Genomic DNA, 19799 nt, shown 5'->3' on the forward strand with positions numbered 1-19799 from the left:
GTTTAGTTGCTGTATTTCTTCTGGAGTGGTGGAAATTGAGTTTAGACTGTAACATTTCTTTTATTGCCATTCCATTTAGAGCCTGATCTTCCATGTGCTAACAAACCACCTCTGATGGAGACCCTGAAGAAAGGAATCAAGAGCAGCAATTCCATCTCCTGTCCCATATCAAGGGTGTGATTTCCAGCAAAGAGTGCAGGTCTGGCATATTTCTGTCAGACTTCTTATCTATTCCTCTCATTTGGATGTAGCATGGCAAATGACAAAGGATCAGATGCCAGAATCTTGCACAGGTAAAGCAATTTGCAAATCCCTTTTTATCTGACTGCTTAGAGCTTTTGGCTGACTGAAAGCTTGTTGGTCAACGCATTCAGCTGCTGTTAGAGGTAACCATGCTGAATGAGTGCCACCTCAATCCAGAAAGGAATGGCTTTGTTTCTTTGTCTCCAAGTAGGCTCCTCTGGGGTAAGAATTCTGATGTCAGATGAGCTGAAATATATTCAGTTAGGAAGAGTTACATGGGAACCAAGCCAAACTTAGAGGGGAATTGGATGAGTTTCCAGCTTTCTTTAACACTCTTGCAAACACTGGTTGCAATGTCTGTGCTTTTGTGCATTTGTAAAGTACACATTCACTCACACAGAATTTTAGTGATACAGACCTCGAAGGCTTATAAATATAATATTTCTGTTGAAATTTTTTTTTTTAATTCTTTCAACAAACCCAGATATCTTCACTTGTCTTTGCCTAGAAAAATGATCAGCTCTTGGTGACTCTTTGCTGAATGGTGGGCCATACCAGATATGGAGCTATCTGGCAACAGGACAAGAGGAGTAATTTTTAGCACAAAAGTATTAAACAAGGACCTAATACTAGAGGATGTTGATTTACAGATTAAAAATATGCCCTGGAGTCCTGGAGAGCTTTGTTTTACTTCCCCATTTGCTACTGATGGGACAACTGTGCTTGGAAATCTGCCAGAGTTAGATAGTCCAGAAAAAATACTTCATGGTTTAAAATATTTTCTTCCAACATAAATAAAGCAATTGAAGTAAAAAACTCCACAACTCTGTTCTTTTTCTGGAGGAGGAGTGTTCACAATGGGAGTTCTGGAATAGCTATTGTGGTAAACTGCCAGTGTATGAAGGGAGCACTTGCTGATGGATACTGCAACAGATTTAAAAAACCCCAACAAAACATTAAAAATTGTATTAGCTGTTGAAAAGAACATCTTGGCTCTTAAAACAGAGCCAATGTAGACTCAAAGGAGGTAAGATAGCTAAATAAACTAAATATTTAAACAATAGAAGATCAGAAGGTGTTTGGCCCTGTTCAAACTCACAGGAGAGGTCTCAAGGAGCTTTTCTCTTGCAGATGTTCCTTTATGGCTTACAGAAAAGAAGAGAACCATGCGGTGTCGGGCAGTGTCAGCTAAAAAAGGATTCCTGGGCAAGTTTACTTCCAGGATGGCTGGGTGGTCAGAGACCTTCACTGAACTGACAGGTAAAAATGCATCTTGTCATGACTATTTATGTCTGAGAGTTCAGGTCCTGCCCAGGGCTCTCTGGGGCTCTGGCAGGGCAGGTGAAGCTCGGCAAGGCTGGGTAGGTCTGGGGCTCAGAGCTCCTTGGGAATGCAGACTTCAGAGGCACTCAGACTCATCTGCACGAGTTAACTTTGAGCCTCAAAGCAGAGTGCAGTGATTTTAATGACACGTAGTTGGAGAGGCTATAATATTGTCATTTCCTATCACATGACCATGCTGAGTGTTTACAGATGAGGAAGGGAGCTTGCAAAAATATAATGACAAGTTCAAAGCAAATGGGGAGAAACAAAAATTTTTTGTTGTTGAATGGTGCTTTCTGTCATCACTAAAATAGGAACATGCTGCTCTCACCATGCATTTGCTAGTGAAGGGATCTAATGTTCTCTATTTTTAAACAGTTATTTCCACTTCATATGAGGAAAAGTCTGTTGGGCCTTTCTCTGCATTCAGAAGAACATACTGGATCATATTTCATGTATCTTTAGTATGCCCTTTGAGCCCCTTGAAAAATGGAGTATGAAAGTGATGATACAGAGAGACCTGCCAGCATTGTCCTTTATAAATGTAAACATCTCTCTTATGCAAGGAAATGTCATCTTGGACCTGTAATTATCAAGCCAGTTCATTATGTGCATTAGTAAAAATCACACTGGGTCTAGAAAAAGAGATTGACTACAGTACCCTGATGATGATTGCAATGATTCAGCAGTGATAAAAACCCTCTAATCTTAGCAACAAGGGAACCTATTTTTGCCAGGTACCTCTCTGTTCTTTCCTATTGTGCCCTAAAGGCAGAGGTACATATAGTGATTTCAGTACATGACAGCTTTCAGTTCTGCGGATCTCAAAACTTAACACAAAAGGCCAGGAAAAAGTAATAATTTTGGCGTCAGTTTTCTGAAGGCACCATTAACTTGATTTTTCATTGTGTATTTTAATATCCTTCAGAGCATATTCTCTCCGTTTGTGGTAACTCACAGTCTCCAGTAGAGGCCAATTATTTGTGACTTCAAGAAAATGCTGATTCTATGAGTGTCCCTTGCTAAACACACAGCCTGGCCATCAGAATGCACAGCTACCCTGCCCTTGATTAGAGGACACACCCCTACCTGGAGTTTTAACCCTGATGTTTTTCCTGCCTGTAAGTGATAATGCACTTTCAGAGGCTGCTTCAAATAAGGGCTGTAAAAGAAGTGTGTAGGACTTCAAACAAAGAGCACAGAGCCCATATAGGAGAGTTAGAATGAGCACAGAGTCAGCTGGGCAAATGCAAAATGAGTTCAAATCTGTGGTCTCATAGTGGTTGTTAAGAAATTGGTGAATGGAACATGCCAGAAAGGTGTTCCAGGGGCAGACTGCAGAGGTGCTGCTGGATTGTAAATATGAGAACAATGCTAGTTCAAGGATTAGGTGGAAGCAAGAAGGGAAAACTTGCTTCTTTAGTTTTATTTATTTAATGGTGAAGACCCACCTGTATTTAATCCAAACCCACGCTAGTAACTACAATTTAGTTACAGTTCATTACTAGGATAGTCACTCTCATTATATGAATATATTTTTGCTTTCAGGTGCAAGCAAGGGAGACATTATTAAAAAAAAAAAAGTATTTTCAAACTTTTAAAAGGTTGTGCTGACTTCAAGACTATTAGGATGGTCTGGATATCTTATCCAAACCACTTAATTTAAACCTATGGGAACTTTTCCTATTAGTCTAGACAAAGGAGGTAGTATTTATTTCTACAGTAAATACCTTTAACAGTAAATACTGCTTTAACAGAAATAGGAATAATTTCTTTGTCTCGACATCCATTGTTGGGAACTGGCCTGGATGGGGAAGGAATTCATCATGTAGAATCACTGTAGATAAGGCTAGATGATATTATATTGTGCATAAAAGAAGGGAAATTAAAGAAGGAAAACGAAAGGTGTGTGAAGTTGCTATCCCTTCCTTTCTGCTAAGCATATGGGCTGTGGCCACTGATGCTAATGGAGGAAGGCCCAGGCCCCTCTTAATTTTTCCTCTCATCAGCATGTCTGTGTCTGGAAAGCCAGTGGGGAATGTCTGCAAATAGATGGATATGCAATTTTTCTTTATTCTTAAGTACAATTCTTTTGCAGTGACAGAAGAGAGCCTGGTTTTGGAATTCTTAAATTTAGGAATAGAATGAATTCTTACACTTGTCTGGCTTTCAACTTGCAGCCACCACTGCATGTAGGACCTGATAGGGATTCCTGCTCCTGTCAGTTATTTCTACAGCACTAAAAGGCATAAAGGAGTGACTGAGAAGGTCAGAGATTGCACAGCTCAGCAAGCAGAGTCCAGCCAGAAACCAGCTCCGAGCATTCCTCCTGGCAGGAAGCAGCAATGCCAGTTATTCCCCAGTGCCAGAACAACTTTGCCTAGGAAATGGATGAGTTAAACTCTCTGAGGCTGCACCTCCTTCCTGCCTGTGCCAAGTGTGGCTTAACTGAAGCTCAGGGAGCACTGCTGAGTGCCCTCCTGAGCTGCTCCTGCAGCCCTGGCACAGCTGGGAAAAGATGTTAGGCTGGAGCTGCATTACCTCCAGTTCCCAAGAGCTTTGGAGATAGCTGCTGGAAAGGAAAGCATCTTGCAGGAACGTAGATAACTGCTGGTGCCAGGCCTTTGCTGAATACTAAGATATGAAAGGAAGATTTTATTTAAAATGATAAAAAATCATGCCAGTGCTGGTGAAATACTGGGGTAGTGGGAAAGACAGTAAGCTCTAAAACCCAAAATATTTTGCTAGAACTTAAGTAAAAAGTGTATTTTACCACTGTCAGTACTTGGATTTCTAAAAAAAAAACCCCACTTTACATAGCTAAAAGATAAAAATATCTTTAATAAATATAAAAAGATATATAATGGAAAACCATTAAGTAGTGCTGTTGTTGTCTGTAACAAAAACACATTTACAGAGTTCTGCTACTAGCATATTTGTAGTTTTGCTTTCAATATTTTAATTATTTCTGTGAAAGCTTCCTGATTCAACCTTCTTCTCTAAGAGTTTTTTACACAAATCACAGATCATTCTAATTAGCTTTTTAATTACAGCTAGATCAGGCTATTTAGAGCACACCTGACTCTTATAAGCAAATCCATGTGGGGAAAAAGAAGAGGTGAATAGCTTTAAATGAAAAATAGCTACTGTCATTTTCCACTAACAAAAGGAAGGGAAAATATTTGCTATACCTCACAGCAAATACAGACCTGGACTGGAAAGGACTGTTTGGCTCAGAGTCCACATATTGGAATTACCTGAAATTTAACTAGTTTTACCACAAGTATTTGCTGTTAAGATTTTGAAGGCATTGATATTCTAACATTCTAAACTCTTGTAACAAGTGCATTGCATCATCTGGATAAAGAGTTTCATAGTTATGCCAAATGGAGATGCCTTTTTAAATAGAGTTGGGAATAGGAAAAACAGAGCAGTGTCACTGCACTGTGCTATAATGCATGGAATAATAATAGAATTTCAGGAATTTTCAAGTCATCTCAGCCCGAGATCTCTTGCTGTGAATTTGATTCTTGTTGCAGATTCTGAAGTACCCCTGGTGGCTGAATGCCTACAGACTCTGGAAAGAAACCCTGGAATAAGGAAACCTTTCTGTCATCATGTGCCCAGAATGTGACAGAAGGAACCAGTGCTTGAGGACATCTCCTGGAGTCCATTGGGCATCACAAGGTGGGAGTTCCTTGTGAGTAACAGAACAAGCTGGGGATGGACACTGCTCAGTGAGATATATGGCTGCAGAGCTTTCCAGGAAACCCAGCCAAATGCACTTAAATGCACGTATTTGGCTGATATTCAAGGTTAGCTAAGGAAAATATGATTCAGTATTTGTGTTCTAGCTCTTCTCTGATGTTTCAGGTCTACATGCAGGGGAACTTAAGGGACAAAGTCACTATAATTTCTCCAAATCTATAAATATGTGTTTTGAAAAGTAACAATACTATGATTTGAAAACTTTTTATAGCACATTTAAAAAAATAAATAGGCAAAGAACAGTTTATTCTACTTTTTGTCCCCTTTGCTCTAATTCCATAATATCTAACAATGTTTTATTACCATCACATTTATTGTGTTAACTCTCTGACAGCTATTTCTGTTTAGTGCAATATACTTCTTGTGGCCTCTAAATATTTTTGTTCCCTACTAATTCAGTATATTGTTTTCATAAATATTTATATGCAAAGCTAGTGGACATCCACAAAGCTAGTGGAACTGTCACAATATGGAGCAGCTGTCTGTGGACTTCACTGTGTCAAAGACACCACCAAACAGTGATCCCTCTCCAGTGCATGGAGGACCTTTGGAAGGACTTTCCCCACCAGAGGCAATCAGTTGTCACCTTCCATTTGCAACTATCAGGGTAAGGAACTAAACAAATACATGAATACTTGTATTCAAGCTCATTTTCTCTTTTGATAATTTGTGCATGGCTAATGATTAAATATTTGCTGTGCAACTTTTGGGTTCGTTTCTGAACTCTCCCCCTAACACTCCATAGGCCCACAGGCTTCAAACCAGCTCTCTCCATAGAAGGGTTTGCTCCTGGCTCCTTCACAGGGAAGAACTCACTTTAGACTGCCTGCATCCACCATTAACATGGATTCACCAGACAGCACCAGGGACCCCAGCACCTCTACTTTTTCCTTTGTGCCAGTTTTTCATTTGACACTGATTGTAAAATCTTAATTTCCAGGAAAGCAGGTAAGGCAGGAATTAACAATAGTGTGTAAGCACTTTTTCAGAAAACAGTGTTTTTTTCTGCATTTGTATTTTGTTAAATTCACATAAAACAATCTATTTATCCTAATGTGAGTTAGCAATAATCATATGATATTTTGCCTTTGTAAGAGTTTTCATTTAGAGAGTGGTGAATCTTGTTGAGGGGAAGAAAACTTTGAAATAGTCATTAGAAGTTGTATTTGAAAATATCTTTAAAATTTAGGGGGCAGTAATAAAACTGAGTTTAATTTACAAATAATCCTGTATGTTATTTGCCTCAATTGAACTCCATGTGGATGAACTGGAATTGTTCATTTAAGCAGTGTGGTTTCAAATGTGTTAAAGACAAGCAGCTGTGTGGTGACTGATAGATAATAATTGTAATTATAGACAGGGGTCTGTCTGTCACCTCTGCATTTGCAGTCAGACTCATTTTGGAATGGATTTACTAGCTGAAAATGAATTTTATATTTTCTTGTCACACAGCTGTTTAGAGTCAGATAATTATCATAAGCTAAAACTTTGATTTAGAACTTGACTTCAATGGTGACTGCCATGACAAGAACATGCAAGACACACTATTAGAGCAACTGGAATATTTTCAAAGGCAGTAATCTTTGTATCTTGCAGAGAGTGGAATGGGATTCTGTTTCAATATTGATAGGTTTGTTTTCTTTATTTTCTCACTTATTTGTTGGCATATTTAATTATTGTGAGGCTACCTGTGCTATAAGAACATTTCCTCTTTTAAAATGATATACAAAGTGTGAGGATCCCTGTTTATTTTCTCTTACCCGAGGAGGTTAGGATGCTGTCTTTCATTCTGCTGTTGAATTGCTTTTGGGCACATAAACTGCATTGAAAAATGCTACTGTAGATATAATTTGTGTTACTTTTCTACTGCTGGGCACAAATTACAATCAGATTTTGTAAGCAGCAACTTTTGGATTTTGGGGATCAGATTTACTTCTTCTCTACTTGTGTAACAGTATAAAATAATTGTTAAAACTGCTACATTCAACTTTTATTTAACATGTAACATTTAATTACATAGAGACAGAGAATCAGTAAGTGGGAGTATCAGCAGGTAGTGGTAGAAACAGTAACCCACACACTGAGCTGGAGGAAGAGACCTAATTTAGTGTGAGTGTAGAACAATTTCCACTGCCTGACATTTGGTCTTTGTGCCTTTTTTGGTTGGATATTAGCAACATTTAAATATGGGCAACAGGCAGACAGCAGTATTAACAACCAGGATTTGAGATCCCCTGGTGTGGTTAAATATTGCTTGGGGGTTTTTTATTTGAGCTCACGTTTTGCTTATGTACCTCCACCTTGATTGATGGAATGAAGCAGACAGATATGCTTAATTTAGTCTCTATTCTGCTGTTAGTTCCTGATGAAACAGAAATTTTGGTTTAACCTAAGTAAATATTAACAATGTTTTATAAAAAGGTGGATTCAGAAGACAGGAATAGGAATATGAAACTTTCAAGTAAGTAATTTTATGTCCAGTCATCTTAGATATTATCTGTACAAACTTCCTCCAGAAATTGAGCACTCTAGTATTAAATAAACACTTAAAACAAGAATAATTGTTAGTGACTCTATGTAATTACTTTCTCCCTGGGTTAATATTGAATTAACACAGAGTTAAAACATCTGGGAAAGCCAAATTTAGATCAGCTTTGTTATTTCCGTATTACGGCACAAGAGAGATAATTAAATGGAGTAATAGTTTATTGATCAGAAACAATACTTCTCTCAGCAATTAAAATGCATGATTCATATGAACAAGGTGAAAATAGAGAACAACAAAAAAAATAACTTCACATTTTTTTTCCATTTCGTTCTTAGTGTAAGCAATAAATACAATGCTATAGCTTCTATTAATCTTATTTACAAAGTACAATATGTGAATGTTGCCTGGTTTCCAGCCCAAATGCTTCTTGACATCAAAAGGATTACATGTTGCAGCATTTCTACAGCCAAATACTCTTGTAGATCATCACCATGAAAAACTCCATAACATAAATGCCAATGTTAAACAAAAAATTCAGGGACCCTGCAATGCAGCTATTTATTGAAGACAGTAGCATTAAAAATAGAAATTTTCTCTCACTGAATGCTGGTGTTACAGATAAATATAATTCTTGCTGGAGCCCCTGTAGATTAATACAATAAATCCTCACAAAGTTAAAAAAAGAAACAAACCATCAAATAATAACAGGTAATAAACAAGTAATAACCTGCATGTTCAAAGGAGTCCCACAGCCCCATCAAAAAACATGAGTTTACTTCCATCCCAAAGAATACAGATATGGACTACAACATTCTGTAAAGTGGAAGAAAGCCATGAGGAATCAGCATAAGGGTTTGATTTTAACTTATGGTGACAGAAAAACATTTTAAGAAGCAGACCCTTCTCTTAGCTATGCAGAAACTGAAAAAAGGTGAGGTAGGAAGACAAAATAAGGAATTGGTATTTTCCAATGCAAATTAGAAAACAGATTATCTAACCTCAGCAGGAGAGGGGAAATATAGCTCTGCTATACCATGTGACCCTTCACAGCCACAGAGATTTTCTTGCACATCCAAGTGGATGTGTTTCTTTTCCAAAGTGAAGATAAATGTGTGTGCCTAGAAGCATGCTGTGATTGTCCACCTAGAAGCAGGATAATTTCTGTTTAAAAACAATTTTCCCTCCTAAATTACCATTACAAGCTTCTCTAATAGAGAACAGAGAGCAATTAGAAATATGTATTTGGTATTAGATGACAAAATCTGTAGTCTATTGAATTTGAACTGCCTGTAAAAGAAGGAAGCTTAATTAAAGTCTAATACTGGATCACATTCTAGACCACCATGTATGTGTTAATTACAACAACCCTCCAGGTACCATGAAATAATTGTCTAATACTGTGCCCCAAAGGGCTTAGAGCACATTAAAATGGACAGACAGCTGCCTGGGCTTTGACTCACAGCGGTACCTGCAGATTCTGCAAAGGGAACTCCAGACAGATTGATAGCAGTTGAAGATCTGGTCCCACAAATGTAAAGCTGCTACACCAGAGCAGGGATTTTCTGCACCACTAATACTTTCAGAACATTGCACACATTTTAAGTAACATTACACTGATCAGCCAGCAGAGCTGTAAGTAACCTCTAGGCGGGTTGTAGCAGACATTGTTACTGTCACTATCACAATCTGAGAGACTGTGCCATCTGACTGCCAGAGCTCACAAATCAGAATCCAACAGATTCTCCAAAGCATTCCCATCAACTGACCAGACAGCCTTGCAGAAATCTTTATTTGTGCATCCTAGCTGAGATTCTATACTGTGAAAGTAAATCATTAATATAACACTTTCTATATTCAAACCCCAGACATAAGCACTGTAAAAAAAAAACCTATAGAAAGGTGCAGGTGGCATGAATTTGCCACATCCTCCTAATGTCTTCTTTCTAAATACAAAGCATTTAAAGCCTTATGAAATCATAAAGGAATAAACACTGTGACAGCAAATTACCTAGCCACTAATGAAGCTTAGAGAAAAGCTACTGACAAAAATGTTTAAATGTCAAAGTCAAGGTGTTTTGTATACCACAATTTGTATGCAAAATCATTTAAAACTGAAGTGGTCTCAGAAAGAACTGTCTTCCAATTTTTTGACTGGATTACATGCACCAGATAGATGTTCATTAGCAAAATAGTCTGTCAGTTCCAGCATCTACTTTTTCTTCTACTTTTGGTTTTTCCCCACTTCAAGTAGACTTATCTGCAAATGAAACGTATAAAAACTTTTCTGACTTATGTAATTTTCAGTGAACTCACCTTGTTTCATGCTTTCTTGAGCATTTTTGTCATTTCACTTAACACAACTACTATTTCTTTAAAGCATAAAGATTTAACAAAAACATAAATGTCAATAAAGACATTTTCTCAAGACCTTCCTGACAACCTCCTAGTTTTCAGTGAGACCTTTATGCACCAGCAGAACCAAAGAAACAACATATAAAGTACTGTTCTTAGCTAATTAACTGAGAGACTCAGAACCAACAAATTCAAAATAATACTGAAATTCTCAATCCATAAAGTTTTGAACCTTTATAATACAAACTTTATATTGGATTTTCCAAATAATGACAAGTGTGAGTCTCATACACTGGCTTTGCAGGTAGTATGTCATGTGCACTGTGTTCAGTCTTGCATGCTTATCTCAGACAACAAAAACAGCCACAAAAACCAAAGCTTTGCCCCAAGAATGAAGGAATAAGTTATCAAGCATATGGCTGGCAAAATACATAAAAGTAAAATCAGAGCAATGCTACAATGAATTCTGTACATGATCTTCTCCAGGTTGAGTAAATTCCTTAAGGACTCAATGAAGTTCCAGCAGCTGCAATTACTATGAATGTCTGGAAGGACTTACAGTTATTCAGGTTACTCCTTTTCTTCCTGGTAGTGAAGTCTCATCAATCTTGTCTTTGTTAAATCCAGAAGAAACTTTCATACAGTTCAGGAGAGGAGATACTTCTGAATATCCTGAAATAGCTTAAATTTGCTCAAATCTTTGTGCAAGAGCTTACATTGCAGTACAGAAGTATGTCAAGACTCAGACTGGAAGTGGTGTCTCTGTGCTTAATGTAAAACTGGGGGAAGAAAACTAACTGGCCAAACCAAACCCAAGTGTCAATATCTTTAACCAAAACAGCAGTAGCTATCTTTGAATCTGTTATCTCAGACTACCTGTCAGACTTTTTTGACAGCCAAACAAATGCTGGACCAAAAAAATAACCTGGAAAACCTCTTGTTATTGCACCTACTTTAACCATTTTGCTTTGTTCTATTTTAGGTTGAATTAAGACAACAGAGTATGGTATTTACACTCTAAGGTTCTATAGGCAAATGAAGTGGCTTAAACACAGCACAATCTTATACAAACTTCCAAGAAAATAAGAAATCCTTCATTGATTCCCTTTGTACAAAAATTTGCCAACTTTGTCTACACAGTAGAAACTGAAGAGGCAAAGTTTGTATCCTTATATAAATGCACATACATATATAGATATATATGTACAGATGTCCATACTATATAGATACACAGAAACACAAACATATGTAGGTATGCATGTATGTGTGTGTATATATATTTATATATACAGACACACACATACATACAAAAACCACGTTGGCTTAGTTTGCGTCATTCAGGAGAATAACAAACCCCAAGTTAGGTCAAATCTTCTGGCCATGAAGTCACCGAAGCAGCCGTGGAGCTCCCGAGGGCAGCACAGCCCAGCTCTGGCAGTCAGTCAGGCAGGCAGGCAGGCAGTCAGCCGTAGAGCTTCTCAGTCTTTAGCACCACACTGTCCATGTCGTGGTAGCCCTTGCCGTTCAAGTGTTCGCTGGTGCAGTCGTGGCTGTAGCCGTAGCCCTGCACGTCGCTGATGGACGACACGGTGTAGGAGGCTGTGCGTATGGCGTCCGAGTGGCTGAAGCTGTGCTCAAACTGGATCTTGTACTGGTTCCAGTGCCTCCTCAGGACAGCCTGCACCTGTGCCCCACACAGAAACAAAGGTGTATCAACCTCTGCCACTTCATTCTTTGATGCACAAAACACATCTCAGCAAATTAGGCAGTGAGGCTCAGTTATCCTGGCAGAGTGGGGTACCTGCATGCTCTTTGTCACTTGAGAGGTTCTGAACTGTTTACACTTTAGGTATAAGCATTATTTTTCAGAAAACTTGGTGTGAAATAATGGCATTTTATGACTGTAGTGTCCTAGCTGCTCAAAAAAAGCACAGACTGCAGGAGGAACAGCAGCCACACAACTTTCTGCTTCTTCCCCTGTGAACTGCAGTCCAGTGTAGACAGAACAGAAATAGAGGTGAAAAAGGTACTTTCTGCTCACCCTTATTTTCAAAAGGCCACATCCTCAGCAGCTGTAAACTCATTTACTCTCAACAAACTATAATTTTACATTTGCTATGATTTTGGCACAAGTAAGTCTTTCCCAATTTCTGACCATACCTTAAGTAGATGATTAGGACAATTTCCTGAACACCACATTTCTACCAGAGTTAAAAATAAAGCTGATAAAATAGCTGAAGGCCCGGTTGGTTTACATTTCTCCACCGAAAGGATGTGATGTTTGTTGAGGCCTTCCTCTCCTACAATGTGGTCAAACACCTGTGCATATTGGAGTGATGAAGTGTCACATCCATGAAATGCACATGGAATTAAGTCTTTCAGGGGACATGCCAAGTGAGGAGTCCTAAGAATGGGAAAAGCTCCTGTTGTTGCTTTTTCAAGACATTTTTCTCTGTTAAAAAATTGCTCCCAGATAATGAATATTTAATTTCCTTTTCAGCCAAACTTTGTACAGAACGCATTGACTAACCAGTAAACAGTAACTTAACTTACAACCAGTTTATATTGAGGGAAAATGTTTCTAGGATTTTCCATATGTCTTCAGGGTTTTTTTTGTGTTTGCTTTACACTTCCCTCACACCATGGCTCCTTTTGTCTGGCTTTAATCACGAAAAATAAAAATAAGTACAAGAAAAGGGATGTAGTTTTTAGACTTCCTGCGGTCTGGTATTAGAAACCACTGCTTAAAGGAGAACTTCATATTTCTCAAAACCTCTACAAGGAAAATGTCAGAGCAAGGAAAGGAGTATCAACCAATGAACACAAGAAATTAGCATTTTAGGGCAAAGGAGGTGCTCTCTTACTGTCCATAAAAACTTTCCAATCCACTCAAAACATCAAAACACAAATCTTCAAATACTGAGAAATCAACTTCCTTAATACTTTTGAGTTTCAGATGATACTGCTTTTCATATCAAAATTCTATATTTCTTCAGAGTCTAAAGGCAGAGTTCTTGTTTCAGCACGGGAAGTTTTTGATTAATTAATATATGCATTGCATAGAACCTTAGAATAGAACCAATACAGAACTTTAATCTTTGCAAAGGTTGAATCCATATTCTGTATACTATCATTAAGCCAAGACAAGAAGCACACCGAAAATTCCAACTTTTCCATGAAGGAAGCTTGGAATTTAGTTTGGAATCAATCAATCTGCATTCATCACTAAGCTATGTTCCATTTGTTTCCTTTTCAGTCAGTTACTTCAATAAGATCAGTTTGAATGTAGACACACATGCAAAAAATTACATATTGAGCAATTTTCACTTTAGACGAGACAGGCTGGAGGTGGGAAAATGCCAGCAACTGCAACTAAATGGCTTAACAAGGTCAAAGAAGTCTCTTTGGCAGAGCTGGGAGATGAACTAGACTTGCCAAATTGCACATAGTCTTACACACTCCAGTCCTCTCCCACACTTCTCCTGGTGCCTTCAGCAACACCAGTTTGTCTTATTTCACTTGTTAGTAACATTTACAAACCAGTCCCAAAGGATACACAAAGGATTCCATAGCTCCTCAGAGCCACCAGCATCCCTGCAAGACAAGTGCCTTAGGGCTACTGCCAGGGAAAAGCACTCCAGCTGCTCCATGCCAGCGACAGAGTGCTATAAAAAGTGTTTCCTGTGTGGGCAAACAGCATTTCCCCTCTGCCTGCCTCAGTGCCCAACACGCTCTCTCTGTGAATTTCCAACTGAGCCATGTATTCCTGGCATTCTTCCCAAAGCCTCTCCATTACTGCTGAATCAGGAGTTCACCTCTGTCCTATGTGTCTGTTCTTGAAGGGTGTTAGATCCTTTCATTTATTATCACTGTCAGGCTTCTCTAACCTTCCAATCATTTATAGAACATGGGGAAAAAAAATCAGTGACAAGCAATTTTCACCACTAATTATACTCTGTTTAACAATATGTTCATTTACCCATGAAGTGAGAATGGAACTTTTACTACTTTCTCCTCAGCTTTGAGCAATGGCACAGAACTGCAAATTTAGCTCAGGAGGGGTAGCACTTTGTTAGAAGACAGAATATTGAAGAAAGCATTTCATGAAAAATACTGTCATAATATAATTCTATTTCTCAGTCATTAACAGAGATGCTGGCTGCACCTGGAAGAGTCTTTCTTTCTCTCACCTTATTACTTAATAATGGCTGGTTTTGATGAGTTTGCAGGAAGGGCTCCTTCCACTCAGGCCTTTAACATTAGTAGCTTGATGTTGAATATCAGACAAATTTAAACAGCTCAGTAAACAACCAGGAGGAAAAAAAACCAAACCAAATCACAACACAGCCTTATCTATCTCATCTAATATTAAACCAACTGTATAACCTTGCAAATCTAAGACTATTGATCTTCATGGCAACATTTCTACAGAGCAGTGAAATGAAAGAAAAGAAGCTAACAAACCCCACAAGCCTTACCCAGGTAGGTTATTACAGCACCTGTAATTAAAAGCTCAGTAGGAATCTTCCTACAGATTTATCAGAGACCTGGGACAAGCTTCTCCTCTGACCGCAGCCTGTTTCACCCCAAAAGCCACACTGGGGCATGTCAAGCTGGAAAACATGATGAGTTGAGAGCAGCTTGCTCTGTGGGATGTTGGACCATCAGCAGAATGTGAGTGTCCCTGGGGAAGCCCTGGCACAGAAGATCCAAGACGAAGAAGGACTTGCACATCCACCCTGTAGGAGGTTTGTGACAAACAGCTGCAGTGCCTGTAAGAACTGGATTTGACAGGCCATCCCTGGCTGCTGCTCAGCAAGCTGGAGATGTTCCTTGGCTACAGTCAGCAGGACATACCAGCTATTTTTCTTACATTTCTTCATTTATCTTCGCTAAAGTTCTAGCCTAGCACATCACTTGTGTTCACTTTTTGGCCAGAAGTGTCTGCTTGAACAGGATTTGGCTCCTGATATTTGGTGCAGAATACACTAAAATGTACACTAACAGTTGGGAAAGGCTTAGACAGACAGAAAGAAATTAGTGCTTTTAGCATTTCAATTGCTAATACCCCACTGGAAAATCTTTGCTCCAAGTGTCAATTCCAACATCAGCATCACTCTTAAACCACAGACTCAGTGCAGCCAAGTGCTACCAGCTGTCCCTGGTGCTGCTCACTCTGTGCAGTCTCTCAGGAGGTGTGGCTGTGAAGGGGATGAGAACCATCATTCTATCCCTGAATTTCCTTACTGATACAATTGCTTATAAAGCACTAAGGCCCTTCCTGAACAAGATGTACTGAATATAATAATAAAAATTATATTTAATAATAATTTAAGCACTGAACCACAAAGTGGTTCTATAGAGCAAATACCAACATGTATGTTTAACTAAGTCAAGGTCTATGGTCTAAATATTGAATTTCTAAATTAATGAATGTTAAAATGCCTAAGTCCTCCTTTCAGCATTATCCTGCCAGAGGATATTCATGCAGTGATTCACTTATTAGCAATTGTAGGAGTTGCAGAAGAGCTCATCTTTTACCATGGACGAGCCCATAGTGAATTTAAGGGATGACTCAAGTTTGGTTTTTCTCACGCAGCACAAGAGAATATGTTTTTAAAAAATAAAAGAGTTTGTAAGAATAAAATATTAACAGATATAGAAATATATTTCAAAATTAATCATAACTTAAAATTAAAAACATCCTTGGAAGAGGCACAAGGATTGAGAGACGGAACTGAGCAGTAGACAATGTTGTTTCATAAAAACCTGCAGAAATGTCAAGGTTTTCCACCCCTCCTCCCTTATTTCCCACTGGAGCAGAACAAACTTTGATTTTTTCCAAATACCTGTTTTTGGAAGGCATTCTGAACTGTACTATGGCATTCTGAGCTTTCTACTATGTAGAAGAGAAGGGGAATGTGAAACGTCAATGCAGAATGTGGGCAAGTGATCAGATCTGATGCAGAACACTTCATGATGTTCTGCCTTGAATCAGAGCTACAAGCAGGGACTAAACCTGCATCCACTTTATGGTTAAATCAGATCAAGGCCACTGCCCCACATCCACTGAACTCTGAGAAAGCCCATCTTTGAAAGCCCATCTTCGAAAGCCCATCTTCACCTTTCTGCCTCCTTGGCAAAAAATCAGTGAGACTCACACATTTGGGTGGGGGGACACACAACAAAGACAGAAATAAACCTTCAAACCCCATGGTAGTTTTACTGCAATTCTGTCAGCTTTGGACTTGGGAAGAGAAGGAAGGGCAATGTGCATGACCCAATTCTAGTATTAGCCAAATATTTACCTGTGAGTAAAAATTACTGTCCAATAACACCATAGAAACACACTGACACAATTTTATAACATCTGATAAAAAAACCTAAGGGTTCAGTCACATGAGAACATCTGGTTACTCCCACACTTCTGCTTACAGCCATATACTGTAACCACACTAAATGCAGAACAAATGAACAAACAGATGTGTAGGAATGAGTATAGGACTGTAATTGTTTCTCTGCCAAAAGTGTTGGAAAAGTACCAGTTAGTTTTTTGGTGGGGGTGGTTTCCCTCTTTTGCTTTGGGGTTGCTGAGATTTTTTTGCAAGCAAGAGCAACATTAGGAATTTTATATATTTTTTTTTAGCCTTTTTACTACTTTGATGTCTGACACTAAGCCTCTGGAAATGTACTCTCTACAGCTTGGGGCAAGAACTTCTACGTGAAAGTCACCCTGTATCCTCCAGGGACCTTGATCTATCCAAGATAACAGCACAGCTTGTTAGCTTCAGCTGGATCAATACCATCTATTACTGAAATCTGGCACAATCCCTTTGTGTCAGAATAAGGTTTGTCCTTGGAATTGGCTGATCATGTTATCTTAAACACGCACTTCTGAAAAACACAAATTCCTGACCCGAGCACACCAAGCTGTTAAGGTCAGATTTTTGAATGGTACTTTGCACTTGTGCTAAAAACCACTTTTCGAAACCTCAGCCTAAAATTTACCCAGCAAGCACCACAAAACAATCCCAGACTCCTAGAAGGATTTTGGTTGGAAGGGACCTTAGAGACCATCTAATTGCAGCCCCTGCCACAGGGTACAGCCATACCCCAGCCCAGCAACAGGTTTGCAGTGTGTCCTGTTCCTGCTACTGAAGGGCCAGATGGTGATTCGCTGTGGCTAGCACAGGTTTTCCCATGAGAACTTTCTCCTGTGTTTTATAAACAAAGATAAAGTTTGGATGTTGTTAAAACAGTGTCTCGAGATTTGGACAGTTCAGGCCTGGCCAATCAGGCCTAGGGGGAGGTTTCTGGTTGACCAATCTGGGTGACCTCTGAAAAGTCTATATAAACTGAAATCAAAATAATAGAGGTCTTTTTTTCTTGTCACACTGAAAACCCGGGTCCTTTCTCTGCTAGCGGCTCAACAGCAACAATTCCCAGGACAACATCCTATCCAGCTTCCAGTGCAGACAAATAAACCTTCTGGGTGTTGAACTGCATTTCACTATTACAATATTTACTGAGAATTTACACCAAAGTGACACTTGTCTTCAATTTCTTGTATAATCAAGACAAATGTATGTTGCTCAGCACCCAAGAATCAGTCCTAACACACTTAATGGTGCCATGAATGATGGCATAGTCCTTTCCAAGCTCTGCTCTTGGCATCCTGATGGTTTGTTTTCTTTTTTTAATTTAGACAAATTAAAAAAAACTCCTAAATATTACCACCTCTTAAATTGCGGAAACAAAAACATATTAAAAAAAAGTATTATAAATATAGTAAAAGTTGTTACCCTACCTCGCCATTAAAGAAGCAGAAAATTGTAGCCACCAGTAGACCCTGTAAAATAAAAATAGAGATTCTGCTTTAATTCATATGCATAAGGGCTATTTCAGGTGTGAGATAATTAAAGGTTACTGATAAAATTCAGATATAGATAGCATAGAAAATGCAGGAGAAATCTAAACATGATGAATTATTTCAAAAATAGATCACTAAAAAATATGAGGCCAGCTTTCTGCCATGATGCTTCTTTCCTTTGAAAATTCACAGGAAATGAAATGACATTTCAGCATATTGAGAAAGTCAAAACCATTTATAAAAATACTACAGACAGGCTTTTAAAAATTAAAGTAACACAATCATTTCTCTCTCCTTTGATTGCCATGCCATCTGCTCGGTAGCTCAGGCAAGCAAGACCTGTGTGCTGCTGCTTCCCACCTGGTAATGCATGAGGATGTGCATCACGTAGTCATAGACCTCCTCGGCGATCCGGCCCTCCGGTCGCCATGGGAACAGCACAAACTCGATGCCAAGGAGAGGCACGAGAATCAGGGTAGCTCTCACTGCCTTCATGTACAGGTTGGATTCAGCCTTGTGGGTGTCTTTCAGCTTGGTGATGAGAACGCGGACGATGTTCAGCAGGAAGAAAAGGTTCACCTGTCGGAAAAGGAAGTGACACTGAGAGGGAGGTCTGGAAAATAATCCCACATGCTGATCCGTGAGACTGAAAACCAGACAACACAAACTCATACTGCTTGGCTAGCACAGTGATTGCACAAAATATCTGTCAAACCTCTTTGAAATCACCTTTAAGTAAATGAGATGTGGCTCTAACTTCCAGTAGCCACATCCATTCCTGGAACTCACTGGGCAAGTGTGCAGCCAGGTACCTGCTAGTGGTAACAATCTACACACCTTTCTCTCTGGTGTCAGTAACTGTGCAAGGGTGAGGGATTAATTATTTTCAAAATTGTTGGCTCTTTTCAGGTTGGTCAAGAATGAGGATGATGATTTTCCTTCCTTGTATTTAAATATGCCTCTTCAAAAAGCTACTTTTTATTTTCCAAACACAAAATTGACAAGTGTGTAGAGAAAAAAAATCAGAATAATAAAAAAAAAAAAAAGACAGGAAAAATGCTGCTACAAGTAACTCTATATTTCTCTAGACAAACAGTGAATTTGGCATTCTCACAGCAGCCAATGGCTGGATCTTTTATTCTTTCAGCAGAGCTGCCAATGGGGCAAGCACTGAGGTGATGCTCCAAGTCATTCCCTTGCACTACTGAACTTGATTATTTCCAAAGTTACTAAGGCTTTTCTTGTTAGAAATGGTGTATCTCTGTTCCTTCAGTCTGGCCAGAAAGAAACCTTGAAGCTGTGATTGTGAGCAAGCACAAAACCAACACACACCCATGGATATGTGTAGGGATATACACACACATGCCCTCCAGGCCAAGGATGAGTGACCAGAGCAGCAGCAGCCTTGGGGATGGTCACATTTCCCCTGCCTCTCCCTTGCAATCCAGGCAGCCCCCAGTGGAAGCTGCAGATAGCAGAGACCCTGAGAGCTCAGCCAGGCCATCACCATGTCCATGGGCTCAGAGGTAGGACAGATCTGCTCTGGGGATCTGCTGCACAGCAGAGAGACACTGGCTCTGCTCCTATCTCAGCTTCCAGAGGACTGTCTGCCCTTGCCAACAACTAGAGACAAAAGGGGCTAGGGGAAGAAGCTGGAAGACAGACAACTCCCTTCTAAAATGCCTTGGAATTCCTGGTCTAGGAGGAGGCCTCTGCCTTGCTGTAGGACAAGAGCAAGCAGGGAAGGCATTTCAG

At 39.2% G+C, this 19799-nt stretch overlaps 1 protein-coding gene and 1 long non-coding RNA gene across 7 annotated transcripts in view; one reads left to right on the forward strand and one right to left on the reverse strand.

Moving 5' to 3' along the window:
* LOC146434437 (uncharacterized) overlaps positions 1–5464 on the forward strand; it is a 127925-nt gene extending 122461 nt beyond the window's left edge. For 3 of the 5 annotated variants that reach the window (XR_014853383.1, XR_014853379.1, XR_014853380.1), the window contains 4 exons: positions 80–293; positions 1375–1503; positions 1945–2151; positions 3804–5464. This is a non-coding gene — a long non-coding RNA (uncharacterized LOC146434437). Of the gene's footprint in view, positions 1–79; positions 294–1374; positions 1504–1944; positions 2152–3746 lie in introns of all 5 variants that reach the window. The other 2 variants (XR_014853382.1, XR_014853381.1) reach the window with 2 other exon arrangements.
* A 2558-nt stretch (positions 5465–8022) lies between these two features.
* CALCRL (calcitonin receptor like receptor) overlaps positions 8023–19799 on the reverse strand; it is a 63683-nt gene continuing 51906 nt past the window's right edge. For both annotated transcript variants that reach the window (XM_085065967.1, XM_085065966.1), the window contains exons 11-13: positions 18405–18623; positions 17982–18023; positions 8023–11858 (exon numbers count right to left, since the gene is read on the reverse strand). In XM_085065967.1, coding sequence (XP_084922093.1) covers positions 11637–11858; positions 17982–18023; positions 18405–18623 — 483 coding nt within the window. In that variant the 3' untranslated portion in view covers positions 8023–11636. The remainder of the gene's footprint in view (positions 11859–17981; positions 18024–18404; positions 18624–19799) is intronic.

Source organism: Lichenostomus cassidix, chromosome 7 (genome assembly GCF_008360975.1).
Source record: "Lichenostomus cassidix isolate B80296 chromosome 7, HeHo_3.0, whole genome shotgun sequence".
Taxonomy (NCBI): domain Eukaryota; kingdom Metazoa; phylum Chordata; class Aves; order Passeriformes; family Meliphagidae; genus Lichenostomus; species Lichenostomus cassidix.